The 15,761-nt window shown below is 45.0% G+C and overlaps 1 protein-coding gene across 5 annotated transcripts; it reads right to left on the minus strand.

Moving 5' to 3' along the window:
- Window positions 1-81: 81 nt before the first annotated feature.
- Window positions 82-8,780, minus strand: kctd20 (potassium channel tetramerization domain containing 20). Of its 5 annotated transcripts, none has more exons than XM_035778368.2 (7): window positions 8,734-8,780; window positions 6,058-6,226; window positions 5,019-5,115; window positions 4,752-4,872; window positions 2,698-2,895; window positions 2,367-2,477; window positions 82-1,361 (listed from the first exon to the last, which is right to left on the minus strand). In XM_035778368.2, exons 2-7 carry the CDS (start codon window positions 6,216-6,218, stop codon window positions 1,063-1,065), a joined length of 987 nt encoding a protein of 328 aa, XP_035634261.1. In that variant the 5' UTR covers window positions 6,219-6,226; window positions 8,734-8,780; the 3' UTR covers window positions 82-1,062. The 5 variants fall into 5 exon arrangements, with proteins under 5 accessions (XP_035634261.1, XP_035634259.1, XP_035634260.1 ...); XM_035778366.2 differs by lacking the exon at window positions 8,734-8,780 and adding an exon at window positions 8,265-8,681; XM_035778367.2 differs by lacking the exon at window positions 8,734-8,780 and adding an exon at window positions 7,865-8,212.
- Window positions 8,781-15,761: the final 6,981 nt, after the last annotated feature.

Here is a 15,761-nt window from a genome sequence, read left to right on the forward strand (position 1 = left end):
TTTGTCAGCATGGCCATCCTTTCTATGAGATGTCAACCTGAGGTTTGATTTAGATTGATTCAGAACACAAAATCCTGAAGCTAGCTACGCCATCAATCATTTTATTTCAGTGTCCCGTGCAGCTGCAACAATTACTTGAACCAATTCTTTGAACAAAAACGATGGAAATACTTTAAACAATAATATTAACTGAAACCTTTATATAAATGTACAAAGCATATAAAATGTAATCCGTCATAAAAGAAAAAAAAGAGCACACACACACACATTCTAAATGAGGAAACACTAGATATACTCTGGTAGGGTCTAGTTATCTACTGTAAACATCCTCCTTGTCCAAATCCATGTGTGTATGTGTGTGTGTACATGTCTGTGTTTCATGCGCATCTGTTTCTGTATGCATACATGGGTTGGACTGTATGGTCATGGAGGTTTGTTTGAGTGTGTCTGTAAACTCACACATCCTGAGTGGAAGACAGGCTGACGTGGTAACTGATGACGGCCTCGGGTAGAAGTTGCCCCAAAACACAGATCTAGGGCTAGATTCTTTCAGATCAGCGTTGAGGTCAGAGGAGGAACTGCATTAGAGCTGTCAAATCAACAGGCACTCCTGGAGTTATACCTAAAGCGGACATTGCCATTGGCTGCATGGAGTCGCATTAACAGAAATCTCATGCAGCCCTGTTTACAAGTTAGAATACTGGAATGTGAGATGTAATCTACACCTCGATTAGGCTGATAGAAATCCTCATTATTTTGTTTAATGAATTTGAGCGTCATTATTTCTATATAGCCTACACATTCTCGGTCTGAACTTCTAACACAAGTGGGACGGTGTGGCTTCATGAGATCACCAGAGCAGCTGCTCACTGATTTGACAGCTCCAACCCAGTTACATCTCCGACACTCCAAAACATCAGATGTCGTGTCGTCTATCGCTGGTTAATGCTTGATCTGATTGAATCTAGGCCCTAGTATCAGCGCAACCTTGCCAAACCCTGACCTTAACCAATAGGGAAACAAACAAAAAACCTATACCCAAGGTCAACTTCTACCCTCTCCTCAACTGTCATTGATGGGTGGGGGTGGGTCCTGAGACTGGGGGCGGGGATCAGGGCTGATCAGCCTATCCAGCTCATCGACCTGCGGGTTGGGTATGACTGCGGGTCGTGTTGACTCCCCCAGAGAGGTGATGAGGTTGGGGACACTCTTGCTCCGGACGCACTGGAAGTCCACGTGTCGACTCTTCCCTTCCTCCTTCTCCCAGGACAGCTGGATGAAGGGCCGCTGCACATAGTTATAGATGACCTCTGACCTCCCACCGGGACGGCGCTTCACCTTCTCTTTACAGGTAGGGTACCCTGGGATACATGAGGACCAGACGCACATCATGTTCAGTATCTCTGTAGGGTTTGCGGATTTGAGAGAAGCAAAATGTAGCCTATGGCATTGGAAGACTTGGGGCTAGATTCAATAAGTATTCCAGAAGATTTGTGTTATAGCGCAATTTAAATGTAAATGTGATTTTCGATTGAGACGACATATCCCACTGGGCACAGACGTCAGTTCAACGTCTAGTTTTGATTTAAATACGGTTGAGTTGTCAACTAACGTGAATTCAACGTGAAATCAACAAACAATTTCACTATGTCATTGGATTTAGGTTAAAAGCAGGGTGAAATAAAGTAGAAATGTCCTGACGTTGATTACTTTTTGCAAACCCAATCAGTTTTCCACACTGATTCAACATTATCACATAACATATATTGTTTTATTGAAATAACGTGGAAACAGCTTTGATTCAACCAGTTTTTTCCCCAGTGGGATGCAGCTTGTAATACAAAGGCGGAACATAGTCTTTAAATTTCAATCTAGCTATAGACGGGTTGGTTGCTTAGATTGTTGACAACATGCAAACTATATTTGGTCTCCAATGTGTATTGAAAATACATTTTCACAATGAGCACTTGTTGCTTCTCAAATACATCGTTACAGTCGTTGGTTAGCTAGCTAGCAAATGTTTTGCCATATTAGCATTGACATAAAATCAGACAAAACACCTCAAAACAAGACATGATATCAATAACAAGATGAAACGTGCCACTTAAGATTCCCCTCAATGTTACTAGCTATCATGCCATCCAGAATCCCAACAAAACATGGACTCCGTCCCCATTAAAACACGTGCATCATTTTCATCTGCTAACCCGTATATAGCATGGATCTTCCGCGATACGGATTGAATCTATGCCTTAGATTTATTATACCTATTTTTTTCTTTCAGATATTCAGACACCTAAGCAGAAGAGGCTGGGAGAAGAGGCTGAGGGCTAGCGGGTTGATTTGGGACATGGTAACGGACTCACCCTCAATGCCGATGCGAATGTTCTTCAGTCCTCTCTCCTTTAACAGTGCTTTAGCCACATCTCTGTTCTCTATGTACTTGAAGAAGCGGTAGAGCTTGGTGCTGTACAGAACTGGGCACATTGAAGAGAGAAAGAACAGGAAATAATATTGAACAAAGTGCTCACTCCAAAATCATAATTATTTTCCAAAAAAGGTTGGGGCACTAGATTCTAAAGTATAGAAAATGAAACAAACAGCACTGTCCGAAAGATACATGTCCATGATTTATTTTATTAATAATGTCTGATTCATTATAATTAAGGACTAGGTCTAGGTCACTAGGTCACTTACTCTGTGAGTACTCCTCTCCCATGGGTGGAGGGTTGTCATGGTCCCAATCCACTATGTCATCATCTGTGAGAACTACGATGTGACACTCCCTCTCCCCCTCCTGAGCACTGGACACCATCACCGGGACAACTAGCTCCTCTAGGAAGACATCAAACTGACGCTTTGCACCGTCGTTGGACAGCTCATGCAGCAATGCACCTGGGACAGGAACGAATGGTCACACCATTTGAACTATGACCTCTGATTTGACATCATAGTGTCTTGTACAGTGCCTTGCGAAAGTATTCGGCCCCCTTGAACTTTGCGTCCTTTTGCCACATTTCAGGCTTCAAACAAAGATATAAAACTGTGAAGAATCAACAACAAGTGGGACACAATCATGAAGTGGAACGACATTTATTGGATTTTCAAACTTTTTTAACAATTGGGCGTGCAAAATTATTCAGCCCCTTTACTTTCAGTGCAGCAAACTCTCTCCAGAAGTTCAGTGAGGATCTCTGAATGATCCAATGTTGACCTAAATGACTAATGATGATAAATACAATCCACCTATGTGTAATCAAGTCTCCGTATAAATGTATATCTGTATATCAGACTGACCCTAGCCCCCCGACACGTAAACTACATCATGAAGAACAAGGAACACACCAGGCAGATCTGAGATACTGTTGTGAAGAAGTTTAAAGCCGGATTTGGATACAAAAAGATTTCCCAAACTTTAAACATCCCAAGGAGCACTGTGCAAGCGATAATATTGAAATGGAAGGAGTATCAGACCACTGCAAATCTACCAAGACCTGGCCGTCCCTCTAAACTTTCAGCTCATACAAGGAGAAGACTGATCAGAGATGCAGCCAAGAGACCCATGATCACTCTGGATGAACTGCAGAGATCTACAGCTGAGGTGGGAGACTCTGTCCTTAGGACAACAATCAGTCGTATATTGCACAAATCTGGCCTTTATGGAAGAGTGGCAAGAAGAAATCAATTTCTTAAAGATATCCATAAAAAGTGTTGTTTAAAGTTTGCCACAAGCCACCTGGGAGACACACCAAACATGTGGAAGAAGGTGCTCTGGTCAGATGAAACCAAAATTGAACTTTTTGGCAACAATGCAAAACGTTATGTTTGGCGTAAAAGGAACACAGCTCATCACCCTGAACGCACCATCCCCACTGTCAAACATGGTGGTGGCAGCATCATGGTTTGGGCCTGCTTTTCTTCAGCAGGGACAGGGAAGATGGTTAAAATTGATGGGAAGATGGATGGAGCCAAATACAGGACCATTCTGGAAGAAAACCTGATGGAGTCTGCAAAAGACCTGAGATTGGGACGGATATTTGTCTTCCAACAAGACAATGATCCAAAACATAAAGCAAAATCTACAATGGAATGGTTCAAAAATAAACATATCCAGGTGTTAGAATGGCCAAGTCAAAGTCCAGACCTGAATCCAATCGAGAATCTGTGGAAAGAACTGAAAACTGCTGTTCACAAATGCTCTCCATCCAACCTCACTGAGCTCGAGCTGTTTTGCAAGGAGGAATGGGAAAAAATTTCAGTCTCTCGATGTGCAAAACTGATAGAGACATACCCCAAGCGACTTACAGCTGGAATCGCAGGAAAAGGTGGCGCTACAAAGTATTAACTTAAGGGGGCTGAATAATTTTGCACACCCAATTTTTCAGTTTTTGATTTGTTAAAAAAGTTTGAAATATCCAATAAATGTCGTTCCACTTCATGACTGTGTCCCACTTGTTGTTGATTCTTCACAAAAAAATACAGTTTTATATCTTTATGTTTGAAGCCTGAAATGTGGCAAAATATCGCAAAGTTCAAGGGGGCCGAATACTTTCGCAAGGCACTGTACATGGCAAAATGTATATTTCAATAGTAAAAATTCAAGATGAAGAAGACTCAGCAATTAGGAAGAGGTTTTGAAAAGTGGTTTAACTTCATTCTGAAAACTGTGCATGCAACAATTGCAAAACATTCGTCAACGTTTCGGTTTTGAACAGGACCCTGGTCAGACCCGGTGTGACTGTGCTACTCACTGAGGTCTCGGCACCTGACGGTACTGTAGTCAAAGTTAATACAGAGGTAGTCACACGCTTCTCTGAGCTCAGACACTGACACCCCCTCTGGACACTGCAGGATACCCCCTTTGTAAAAGTCCTGTGAGAGAGGAAGAGAGAATGAGAGAAAGAGAGTCAAGGGACAGAGAAGAAGAGGGGGGAGAGAGAAACACAGTAGGTTAGTTTAGGTAAGGGAAGATATAAGCAATTTCATAATTCAGGGGAACTATTTTGAGTGAAACACACCAGGACGACTTTGAATATGCTGGCTCCGATTCCCTCAGCGATCTCATACTCTCCCTTGGCGTTTGGCCGGGTGAAGTGACGGGCAGGACCAAACATCCTGAGAATTCAAATGTGTTTATTTATTTAATTATACTAAATGTCATCACAATATGCATTTCTGAGTGTAGTGCATGTTGAAAGCCTTGTCTGTATAGATGTCCAGTTACCATTCAAGTCTTATTTCCTTTCCTTAGTACAGTGATCTGTTTCACCTGTCTTTGTGCTTGTCTCCACCCCCCCTCCCCCACCCCCCCTCCAGGTTTCACCCATCTTCCTCATTATCCCCAGTGTATTTATACCTGTGTTCTCTGTTTGTCTGTTGCCAGTTCGTTTTGTTTCGTGAAACCTACCAGTGTTTGTTCCCCTGTTCCTGTCTGTTCTTGCTCCTGTTTTCTAGTCCTTCCGGGTTTTGACCGTTCTGCCTTCCCTGACCCTGAGACTGCCTGCTGTTCTGGACCTTTTGCAGCCTCTCTGGATTACTGACCTCTGCCTATCTTTGACCTGTCGTTTGCCTGCCCCTGTACTATAAATAAATGTTTGTTTCTTCAACACTGTCTGCATCTGGGTCACACCTGAAACCTGATAAGTGTAACTTGTCAGAATCATAACAATGCCTCCATTGTGTATGCGAGAGAAGGTGTTAATGAGAGGAATATTCCTGGGTAATATTTGACTAATCTCAGATTATTAGCCAGATTAATCCAAATGGCCAATGGGTCAGAGTAAACATCACTCTCTGAGACTAGAAACAAACCACTCTGAAATGATTCCTGAGGGATTAGGGTTTTGTTAGTGTTTCTTCTTTATCTTTCCCTGGTCTAATAATAGGCTGTACTACTGTATTGGACACGGTGGTGATCCACGCTTGCCTGATGACTAACCTGGCCTGAGACTTGAAGACTTGCGCTAAGGCTTTGGATGATTTATGTCAGTGGGCTAGCACAATCTTGTGAGAGTCTGTTACACTATAATAAAAGAGTCTAAATCTGACACATATTACCTCCCCAGCATGGTGTCAGGGTGGGCGGTGAACAGGGCTGGGTCCACCACAAAGTGAGTCCCGTCCACCATCAGGGTCACCCGCTCATGGGGGAGGCGAGACAGGGGAGACAGGTTCTTCTCACCCCTCCCCTCACGTTGGAAGTCTGGACGTGCTGCCATGTCAATGTCTGGGGGAGAACAAGTGCCATCACAGTTGACCTCATGGATTTACATTTGTGCCAGAGATATCCAACAAATATGTCAACTGACAAATGTGGCCAAACCCATCAGGCAGTGAGGACACTGGCCCTGCCATGGCTTTATCCCCCATTACTCCAACACGGACATATCAGAGTTAGACGGAAACAAAGGTGGGCTGGAGCAAAGACCTGCGCTACTGTAGTGTCGGTCTAGTTGACGGTAAGGGGTCAGGCAACTAGTAGTATACAGGCCTTCAAAACCTGCCGTCCCACTGAGTCAGTGAGTCTATTAGCCTGGTGCCCTGGACCCATCTGCTACTGTCAGCCTCCTCACTAAGCCCCGAGAGGAGGAGGAGATTACTGCAGTAGCGTACCGTAGCTGCACAGTAACATGCCAGCTTTTCCAGCCTCACCACTTCTCCCAGTTATCTGGACTGGGATTGAGACAGACAGCAGCAGGAGGGGTCATGGGAATAACTGTAGAGTGATGAAGTCGACAACAGTGGCCACAATACTCTCTGTCTTACATACAGTATCTGCTTTGGTCTCTGACATTGAAGATTGTTTTGCTACTAACAAACCTGGGATTCATCTCCCACCAATAGGGCAGTGACATCCCTCCTGCACTTAAACTTGGTATTCAGATGAGACAACAGAAATAAAGAATTATATACAGAAGTGAAATGTGAGAGGACAAAGAGTAGGTATTAATCCAGTGGAAGGAGAGAACTTGTTATTATTTTTATTTAACCTTTATTTAACTAGGCAAGTCAGTTAAGAAGAAATTCTTATTTAATGACGGCCTACCAAGGAACAGTGGGTTAACTGCCTTGTTCATGGGCAGAAAGACCGATTTTCACCTCGTCAGCTCAGGGATTCGATCCAGCAACCTTTCCAGTTGCTGGCCCAACGCTCAAACCACCTGCCGCCCAATTAGAACCGGCCTAATGAGAATGACCATTAGACAGGTCGTAAGCTATGTTAATTTAGCTTTTCAAAGTAAAATAGATTTAGTAAAAGGGTAATTAGTTAAAGGGTAATTAATGCGTGGGTTTTTCTACTGGTATAACACCTGAGTTGTAACAATGGTCTTCAACGGTGTGCAGTGCACAGCATTCCATTGTAGCCAACAGGTGGAAGACAGACAGGTTCTAATGTAACACAATGAGGAAAAGGGTTTGATGGGATGCAAATTTTAACAACTGTTGAGGAGAGCTGATAATATTAACACTACACTGTAACATAACTGGTAGCCTAAGCCCAAAATCAAGATATATGGTAGGCTTCCCCAACCCATACCGTATAGCCCCAACCCCATCAACAATTCAGTATTTTTCTAGCTAATAAACAGCACTGACTATTTTATTCAGTCTGCGTCCAGGGTGTAGACAATTTTCACCGTATCCGTCCCTGCTGACTTGAGATTTGACAGCGCTACGAATTACGCTGCGCCACATGTCTGGAGCTTACGTGCCCGTATCACGGTCTGCATACGTCATAACTGAAATACCGAGCTGTATTGTAAAATGCCATAATAACATTCAGATACAGTTGCAGACATATTACCGAAACATAAGCTAAAGGCGACGGAGACCACCAGACAACGACTACCCACCACAGCCTTACCAGAACGTCTGGGTGAAAACGGCTGTTCTCTGTAGCCGATTTGTCACGCGAACGATGGACCCGATGCCAAGTGCCACAGCGCGGGGTGCAGGAATATGGGTTTACCGAAAGCGCCCCAGCCCATACGGTGACAGCGGATCAGTGCTCTCAAATCCAATTACTCCCGGTGTAGAGATCCAGACTCTCGTAAGAGAATTCCCAATCCGTTTGTTTCAACGCGCAGAATTGCTACTGTGTACCTTTCCTTAACTGACCCCTACCATATAGCTCCAATAATTTGACGGGGGGGGAACTATTTTCACTTCATAAAGTCATATTTATTGGTATGGTTTAGAGAAACATTATTGACACAAATAAACAGAGAGAAAATAATAAAATGTCTCAAATAATGTTATCTGACCGTAAGGCGCTACAGAGGGTGGTGCTTTACGGCCCAGCACATGACTGGGGCCAAGCTTCCTGCCATCCAGGACCTATATAATCGGCGGTGTCAGACAGAGGAAGGCCCATAAAAGTGTCAGAGTCTCCAGTCACCCAAGTCATAGACTGTTTTCTCTGCTACCGCACGGCAAGCTGTACCGGAGCGCCAAGTCTAGGACCAAAATACTCCTGAACAGCTTCTACCCCCAAGCCATAACACTGCTGAACAAATAATCAAATGGCCACCGGACTATTACATTTACCCCCGTCCATATGTTATGAACACTGCTGCTACTCGCTGTTTATTAGCTATGCAAAGTCACTTCACCCCTACCTACAAAAAATTACCTCAACTAACCTGACCCCCGCCCACACTGACTCGGTACCGGTACCCCCTATATATAGCCTCGTTATGCTAAAAACATGATGGCAGTACAGACATGGCCCACCTTTTAGTAAAATCAATTATAGGGAGTGGCGACCAGTCATTCAGGGCAGCTCATTTTTGCAACAAAAAAAAAAGGGGGGTTGCCTGTTTTGCATGTTATTTTGGCATTAATATGTGTCACATATCAGTTTACAAACAATGTAAAAAAATATATATATAATTAAGTTAATAAAGCCGTATACAAACATCGTCCCTTTTTTGTTTTCTTGAGTAATGCAGCTCCAAAATACAGGTGTTTCAGCCTAATTCAGTGCTTTCTGTGGTGGTGGGGCAAGCCAGCAGAAAATATGGAGCGCTGCGCTGTAAATCCAGCCTCTTTCTAGAGCTATGACCTAAAGATCAATGACATAATCATGATTCAACCTTGTTTTTTTCAGAGTTCCCAGTTGTTTTGAAAGCACCATAAATCCAAAGAATGCCAGACTTTGATTACAAAATTTGCCCACAAGGGACCGCCGCACCATGTTCAAGTGAGCACAGCACAACAAGGTGAGTCCTGCTGTATGCTGCTGTAACAGTATAACTTTAGACCGTCCCCTCGCCCATACCCGGGCGCGAACCAGGGACCCTCTGCACACATCGCTCCACAAAAGCCGCGGCCCTTGCAGAGCAAGGGGAACCACTACTTCAAGGTCTCAGAGCAAGTGACGTCACCGATTGAAACGCTACTTAGCGTGCATCACTGCTAACTAGCTAGCCGTTTCACATCCGTTACACTGCTGCATAAATTATGTAAAATACCAGGGAGATATGTATACTGTAGCTAAGAAAGTAATACTAAGTGAATGTTGTGTAGTAAGGTGTTAGTAGCCCATGTGCCTCACCCTAATAATTTGGTCTATTTACCCCTTTTAATTTCGCCAACTGTTCTGACTTGGTGTACACGGAGAGAACACTGTTAAAATGGCAGATGTTCGGAATTCTGTCACTGTACATTTCAAAAGTGCTAAACAAATAGTTATATTGACTACACCCGTCCTAACTCGCTCATTAATGTCTTAATCGAAATGACGGATTGTCTCTTATAGAGCGTTGGGCTAGTAACCGAAAGGTTGCAAGTTCAAATCCCGAGCTGACAAGGTACAAATCTGCCGTTGTGCCCCTAAACAAGGCAGTTAACCCACTGTTCCTAGGCCGTCATTGAAAATAAGAATTTGTTCTTAACTACGAGTTCCGGAGTTCTAAATTGAGCAGCTGCTGAAAAATGAGCTCCTGTATATATTGAGATTTAAATGGTTTTTTAGAGTGAAGTACATCGAAAAAAATCAAGAGAAAACTGCAAGACTCAATAGAAGACAAAACAAGGAACAAACCAAAAAAGACAGGCTTTTGAAAAAGTAACTATTTTTCATAAAATTGTACAGTTATCTTAGTTAGCTGAATTGCTAGCAGAATTGTTTACTTGTTGCAAAGCAGTTGCTAGGGACTCTCCTGGAAGAAGCTAGCTAGCTTACAAAGAATAACAACAAAAAATATCTAGTTAACAGAAGAAAGGAAGACAAAATAAGGACAAAAGAAGGACAGAAGAAAAAGGAAAAGAAAGAGGACAACAAAGTGAAACAGTCAGCACTTCTATTGCAACTTCGTATTTCGTTGTCCTAACATATCTGCCCAGCAGCTAGCCAGCTAGCAAACGTCCACCGTCTACCGAATAGCAGCACTGTAGAAACTATTACACTCAACTGAACGACTTGATTAGTGTAGTGTTAGCTAGCTACATAGTTGTCTTTGCTGTCTTCGTATCCAAGATAATTGTGTAGTTTAGAGCGTGTAGTCTTAGAGTGATTATCTTAATTTACCGAGGTTAGCTAGCCAGCTATTTGTCGTCCTTAACGTAGGAGACACTGCTAGCTAGCCAACAGCTAGCCAACGTCTACTGAATAGAACTTCCGCACTCAACAACCCGGTCGCATTCCGCTTCGCTCCACAGGTAGTATCACATTTTCATTTCATTTCATTACAGCACAACGGTTTGATTTGTTTGATCGTAGCTAGCTACATAGCTAGCTACATAGCCGTCTGTGTATCAAAGATAATTGTGTAGTCTAGAGCGATTTTCTAGGTTAGCTAGCCAGCTATTGTCGTTCTTTTAACGCAACGTAACGTAATCAACACTGCTAGCTAGCCAGCTAGCCCCGAATAGCAGCACTGTAGAAACTATTACACTCAACGGAACGACTTGATTAGTGTAGTGTCAACAACGCAGCCACTGCCAGCTAGCCTACAAAGTCAACAACGCCGCCACTGCCAGCTAGCCTACTTCAGCAGTACTGTATCATTTTAATCATTTTAGTCAATAAGATTCTTGCTACGTAAGCTTAACTTTCTGAACATTCGAGACGTGTAGTCCACTTGTCATTCCAATCTCCTTGCATTAGCGTAGCCTCTTCTGTAGCCTGTCAACTATGTGTCTGTCTATCCCTGTTCTCTCCTCTCTGCACAGACCATACAAACGCATGGATCACCACAGATAACACTGCTACTCCTACTGCTCTCTCTTCGTCCGCCCACGTGTTCTCGCACACCCCGAGAGCTTCTGGTCAGCGGGGTGGTGGCACCGGGATCCTCATCTCTCCCAAGTGGTCATTCTCTCTTTCTCCCCTTACCCATCTGTCTATCGCCTCCTTTGAATTTCATGCTGTCACAGTTACCAGCCCTTTCAAGCTTAACATCCTTATCATTTATTGCCCTCCAGGTCCCCTCGGAGAGTTCATCAATGAGCTTGATGCCTTGATAAGCTCCTTTCCTGAGGACGGCTCACCTCTCACAGTTCTGGGCGACTTTAACCTCCCCACGTCTACTTTTGACTCATTCCTCTCTGCCTCCTTCTTTCCACTCCTCTCCTCTTTTGACCTCACCCTCTCACCTTCCCCCTACTCACAAGGCAGGCAATACGCTCGACCTCATCTTTACTAGATGCTGTTCTTCCACTAACCTCATTGCAACTCCCCTCCAAGTCTCCGACCACTACCTTGTATCCTTTTCCCTCTCGCTCTCATCCAACACTTCCCACACTGCCCCTACTCGGATGGTATCGCGCCGTCCCAACCTTCGCTCTCTCTCCCTCGCTACTCTCTCCTCTTCCATCCTATCATCTCTTCCCTCTGCTCAAACCTTCTCCAACCTATCTCCTGATTCTGCCTCCTCAACCCTCCTCTCCTCCCTTTCTGCATCCTTTGACTCTCTATGTCCCCTATCCTCCAGGCCGGCTCGGTCCTCCCCTCCCGCTCCGTGGCTCGACGACTCATTGCGAGCTCACAGAACAGGGCTCCGGGCAGCCGATCGGAAATGGAGGAAAACTCGCCTCCTGCGGACCTGGCATCCTTTCACTCCCTCCTCTCTACATTTTCCTCCTCTGTCTCTGCTGCTAAAGCCACTTTCTACCACTCTAAATTCCAAGCATCTGCCTCTAACCCTAGGAAGCTCTTTGCCACCTTCTCCTCCCTCCTGAATCCTCCCCCCTCCTCCCTCTCTGCAGATGAATTCGTCAACCATTTTGAAAAGAAGGTCGACGACATCCGATCCTTGTTTGCTAAGTCAAACGACACCGCTGGTTCTGCTCACACTGCCCTACCCTGTTCTCTGACCTCTTTCTCCCCTCTCTCTCCAGATGAAATCTCGCGTCTTGTGACGGCCGGCCGCCCAACAACCTGCCCGCTTGACCCCATCCCCTCCTCTCTTCTCCAGACCATTTCCGGAGACCTTCTCCCTTACCTCACTTCGCTCATCAACTCATCCCTGACCGCTGGCTACGTCCCTTCCGTCTTCAAGAGAGCGAGAGTTGCACCCCTTCTGAAAAAACCTACACTCGATCCCTCCGATGTCAACAACTACAGACCAGTATCCCTTCTTTCTTTTCTCTCCAAAACTCTTGAACGTGCCGTCCTTGGCCAGCTCTCCCGCTATCTCTCTCAGAATGACCTTCTTGATCCAAATCAGTCAGGTTTCAAGACTAGTCATTCAACTGAGACTGCTCTTTTCTGTATCACGGAGGCGCTCCGCACTGCTAAAGCTAACTCTCTCTCCTCTGCTCTCATCCTTCTAGACCTATCGGCTGCCTTCGATACTGTGAACCATCAGATCCTCCTCTCCACCCTCTCCGAGATGGGCATCTCCGGCGCGGCCCACGCTTGGATTGCATCCTACCTGACAGGTCGCTCCTACCAGGTGGCGTGGCGAGAATCTGTCTCCTCACCACGCGCTCTCACCACTGGTGTCCCCCAGGGCTCTGTTCTAGGCCCTCTCCTATTCTCGCTATACACCAAGTCACTTGGCTCTGTCATAACCTCACATGGTCTCTCCTATCATTGCTATGCAGACGACACACAATTAATCTTCTCCTTTCCCCCTTCTGATGACCAGGTGGCGAATCGCATCTCTGCATGTCTGGCAGACATCAGTGTGGATGACGGATCACCACCTCAAGCTGAACCTCGGCAAGACGGAGCTGCTCTTCCTCCCGGGGAAGGACTGCCCGTTCCATGATCTCGCCATCACGGTTGACAACTCCATTGTGTCCTCCTCCCAGAGCGCTAAGAACCTTGGCGTGATCCTGGACAACACCCTGTCGTTCTCAACTAACATCAAGGCGGTGGCCCGTTCCTGTAGGTTCATGCTCTACAACATCCGCAGAGTACGACCCTGCCTCACACAGGAAGCGGCGCAGGTCCTAATCCAGGCACTTGTCATCTCCCGTCTGGATTACTGCAACTCGCTGTTGGCTGGGCTCCCTGCCTGTGCCATTAAACCCCTACAACTCATCCAGAACGCCGCAGCCCGTCTGGTGTTCAACCTTCCCAAGTTCTCTCACGTCCCCGCTCCTCCGCTCTCTCCACTGGCTTCCAGTTGAAGCTCGCATCCGCTACAAGACCATGGTGCTTGCCTACGGAGCTGTGAGGGGAACGGCACCTCAGTACCTCCAGGCTCTGATCAGTCCCTACACCCAAACAAGGGCACTGCGTTCATCCACCTCTGGCCTGCTCGCCTCCCTACCACTGAGGAAGTACAGTTCCCGCTCAGCCCAGTCAAAACTGTTCGCTGCTCTGGCCCCCCAATGGTGGAACAAACTCCCTCACGACGCCAGGACAGCGGAGTCAATCACCACCTTCCGGAGACACCTGAAACCCCACCTCTTTAAGGAATACCTAGGATAGGATAAAGTAATCCTTCTCACCCCCCCCCCCTTAAAAGATTTAGATGCACTATTGTAAAGTGGCTGTTCCACTGGATTTCATAAGGTAAATGCACCAATTTGTAAGTCGCTCTGGATAAGAGTGTCTGCTAAATGACTTAAATGTTAAATGTTAAATGTTAACTGACTTGGCTAGTTAAATAAAGGTTTAATTTTTTTTATCTGCTTGTCTTCCCCTTTATGCCATAGTTTATACATCTCAATTGTCATTAGAAACCACATTTGTTTAAACAAGTCAACCATATCAGCTAAATGAGGCTGAATGAACTGTTTTGCTGCCAGACAAGGCTCCGCTGATAGCCAGGTGTAGCAGTGGTAAGATGTTGGGACTGCTTGTTGGGACAGCTTTATGTAGGCCGTTTGTGGGCACCGTTTGTTACTTTTATAGTGCAATTAATGTATTGTTTAGTCTTGTGGATTTGCTAGCATATATCCTACTTGTATTGTTTTTTGCCCCATCAAGAGTTACATGCTAAAATCACCACTGAGTAGAGGCTACACATTATACACATTACACACCTTTACTTTGTTTAAAAGGCCTGTGGGAACACCAGATTGTATCATTCAAAACTTATTGAGATGAACATTTTATTTTATCTTATTTTTTGCCTTCATCACACTACGGGTATTTTACTTTGCCTCTATTTAACCAAATTACAGATGAATCCTTAAAAAGACAATACCACTCACTATCTCTTGAAATACAACCTAATCACTTTTAAGCTTTTAAAAGGGGCAATATGTGATTGCTGTATGCATGTGTGGACTTTCTAACAAATGATATACACATTAATACTTGAAGAATATAACTTATAAATGCCTTATGAGCTTTGTTCAACTGTCGTCATACCCTACCCGAACCCAAATTACAAGATTGTTTTACTCCAATGCTGGAGTAAACAAACGCTCCATTTTTTATGGAATGGTCTGCCTACCCATGTGTGAGACGCAGACTCGGTCTCAACCTTTAAGTCTTTATTGAAGACTCATCTCTTCAGTAGGTCCTATAATTGAGTGTAGTCTGGCCCAGGAGTGTGAAGTTGAACGGAAATGCACCTTGCTGTCTCTGCCTGGCCGGTTCCCCTCTCTCCACTGGGATTCTCTGCCTCTAACCCTATTACAGAGGCTGAGTCACTGGCTTACTGGTGCTCTTCCATGCCCTCCCTAGGAGAGGTGCCTCATTTGAGTGGGTTGAGTCACTGACATGATCTTCCTGTCTGGGTTGGCGCCCCCCCTTGGGTTGTGCCGTAGCGGAGATCTTTGTGGGCTATACTCAGCCTTGTCTCAGGATGGTAAGTTGGTGGTTGAAGTGATCCTTCTAGTGGTGTGGTGGCTGTGCATTGGCAAAGTGGGTGGGGTTATATCCTGCCTGTTTGGCCCTGTCCGGGGGTTTCGTCGGATGGGGCCATAGTGTCTCCCGACCCCTCCTGTCTCAGCCTCCAGTATTTATGCTGCAGTAGTTTACGTGTCGGGGGGCTAGGGTCAGTCTGATATACAGATATACATTTATACGGAGACTTGATTACATAGGTGGATTGTATTTATCATCATTAGTCATTTAGGTCAACATTGGATCATTCAGAGATCCTCACTGAACTTCTGGAGAGAGTTTGCTGCACTGAAAGTAAAGGGGCGGAATAATTTTGCACGCCCAATTTTTCAGTTTTTGATTTGTTAAAAAAGTTTGAAATATCCAATAAATGTTGTTCCACTTCATGATTGTGTCCCACTTGTTGTTGATTCTTCACAAAAAATACAGTTTTATATCTTTATCTTTGAAGCCTGAAATGTGGCAAAAGGTCGCAAAGTTCAAGGGGGCCGAATACTTTCGCAAGGCA

The sequence above is a fragment of the Oncorhynchus keta genome, chromosome 10, assembly GCF_023373465.1.
Source record: "Oncorhynchus keta strain PuntledgeMale-10-30-2019 chromosome 10, Oket_V2, whole genome shotgun sequence".
Taxonomy (NCBI): domain Eukaryota; kingdom Metazoa; phylum Chordata; class Actinopteri; order Salmoniformes; family Salmonidae; genus Oncorhynchus; species Oncorhynchus keta.

Coding starts and splice junctions, on each gene's coding strand:
- kctd20 (XM_035778368.2), bottom strand. CDS start 6,218: ATGGCAGCACGTCCAGACTTCCAACGTGAGGGGAGGGGTGAGAAGAAC. Junction 5,116..6,057: donor CCTGACACCATGCTGGGGAG/GTAATATGTGTC, acceptor TTGAATTCTCAG/GATGTTTGGTCCTGCCCGTC. Junction 2,478..2,697: donor GGGAGAGGAGTACTCACAGA/GTAAGTGACCTA, acceptor CAATGTGCCCAG/TTCTGTACAGCACCAAGCTC.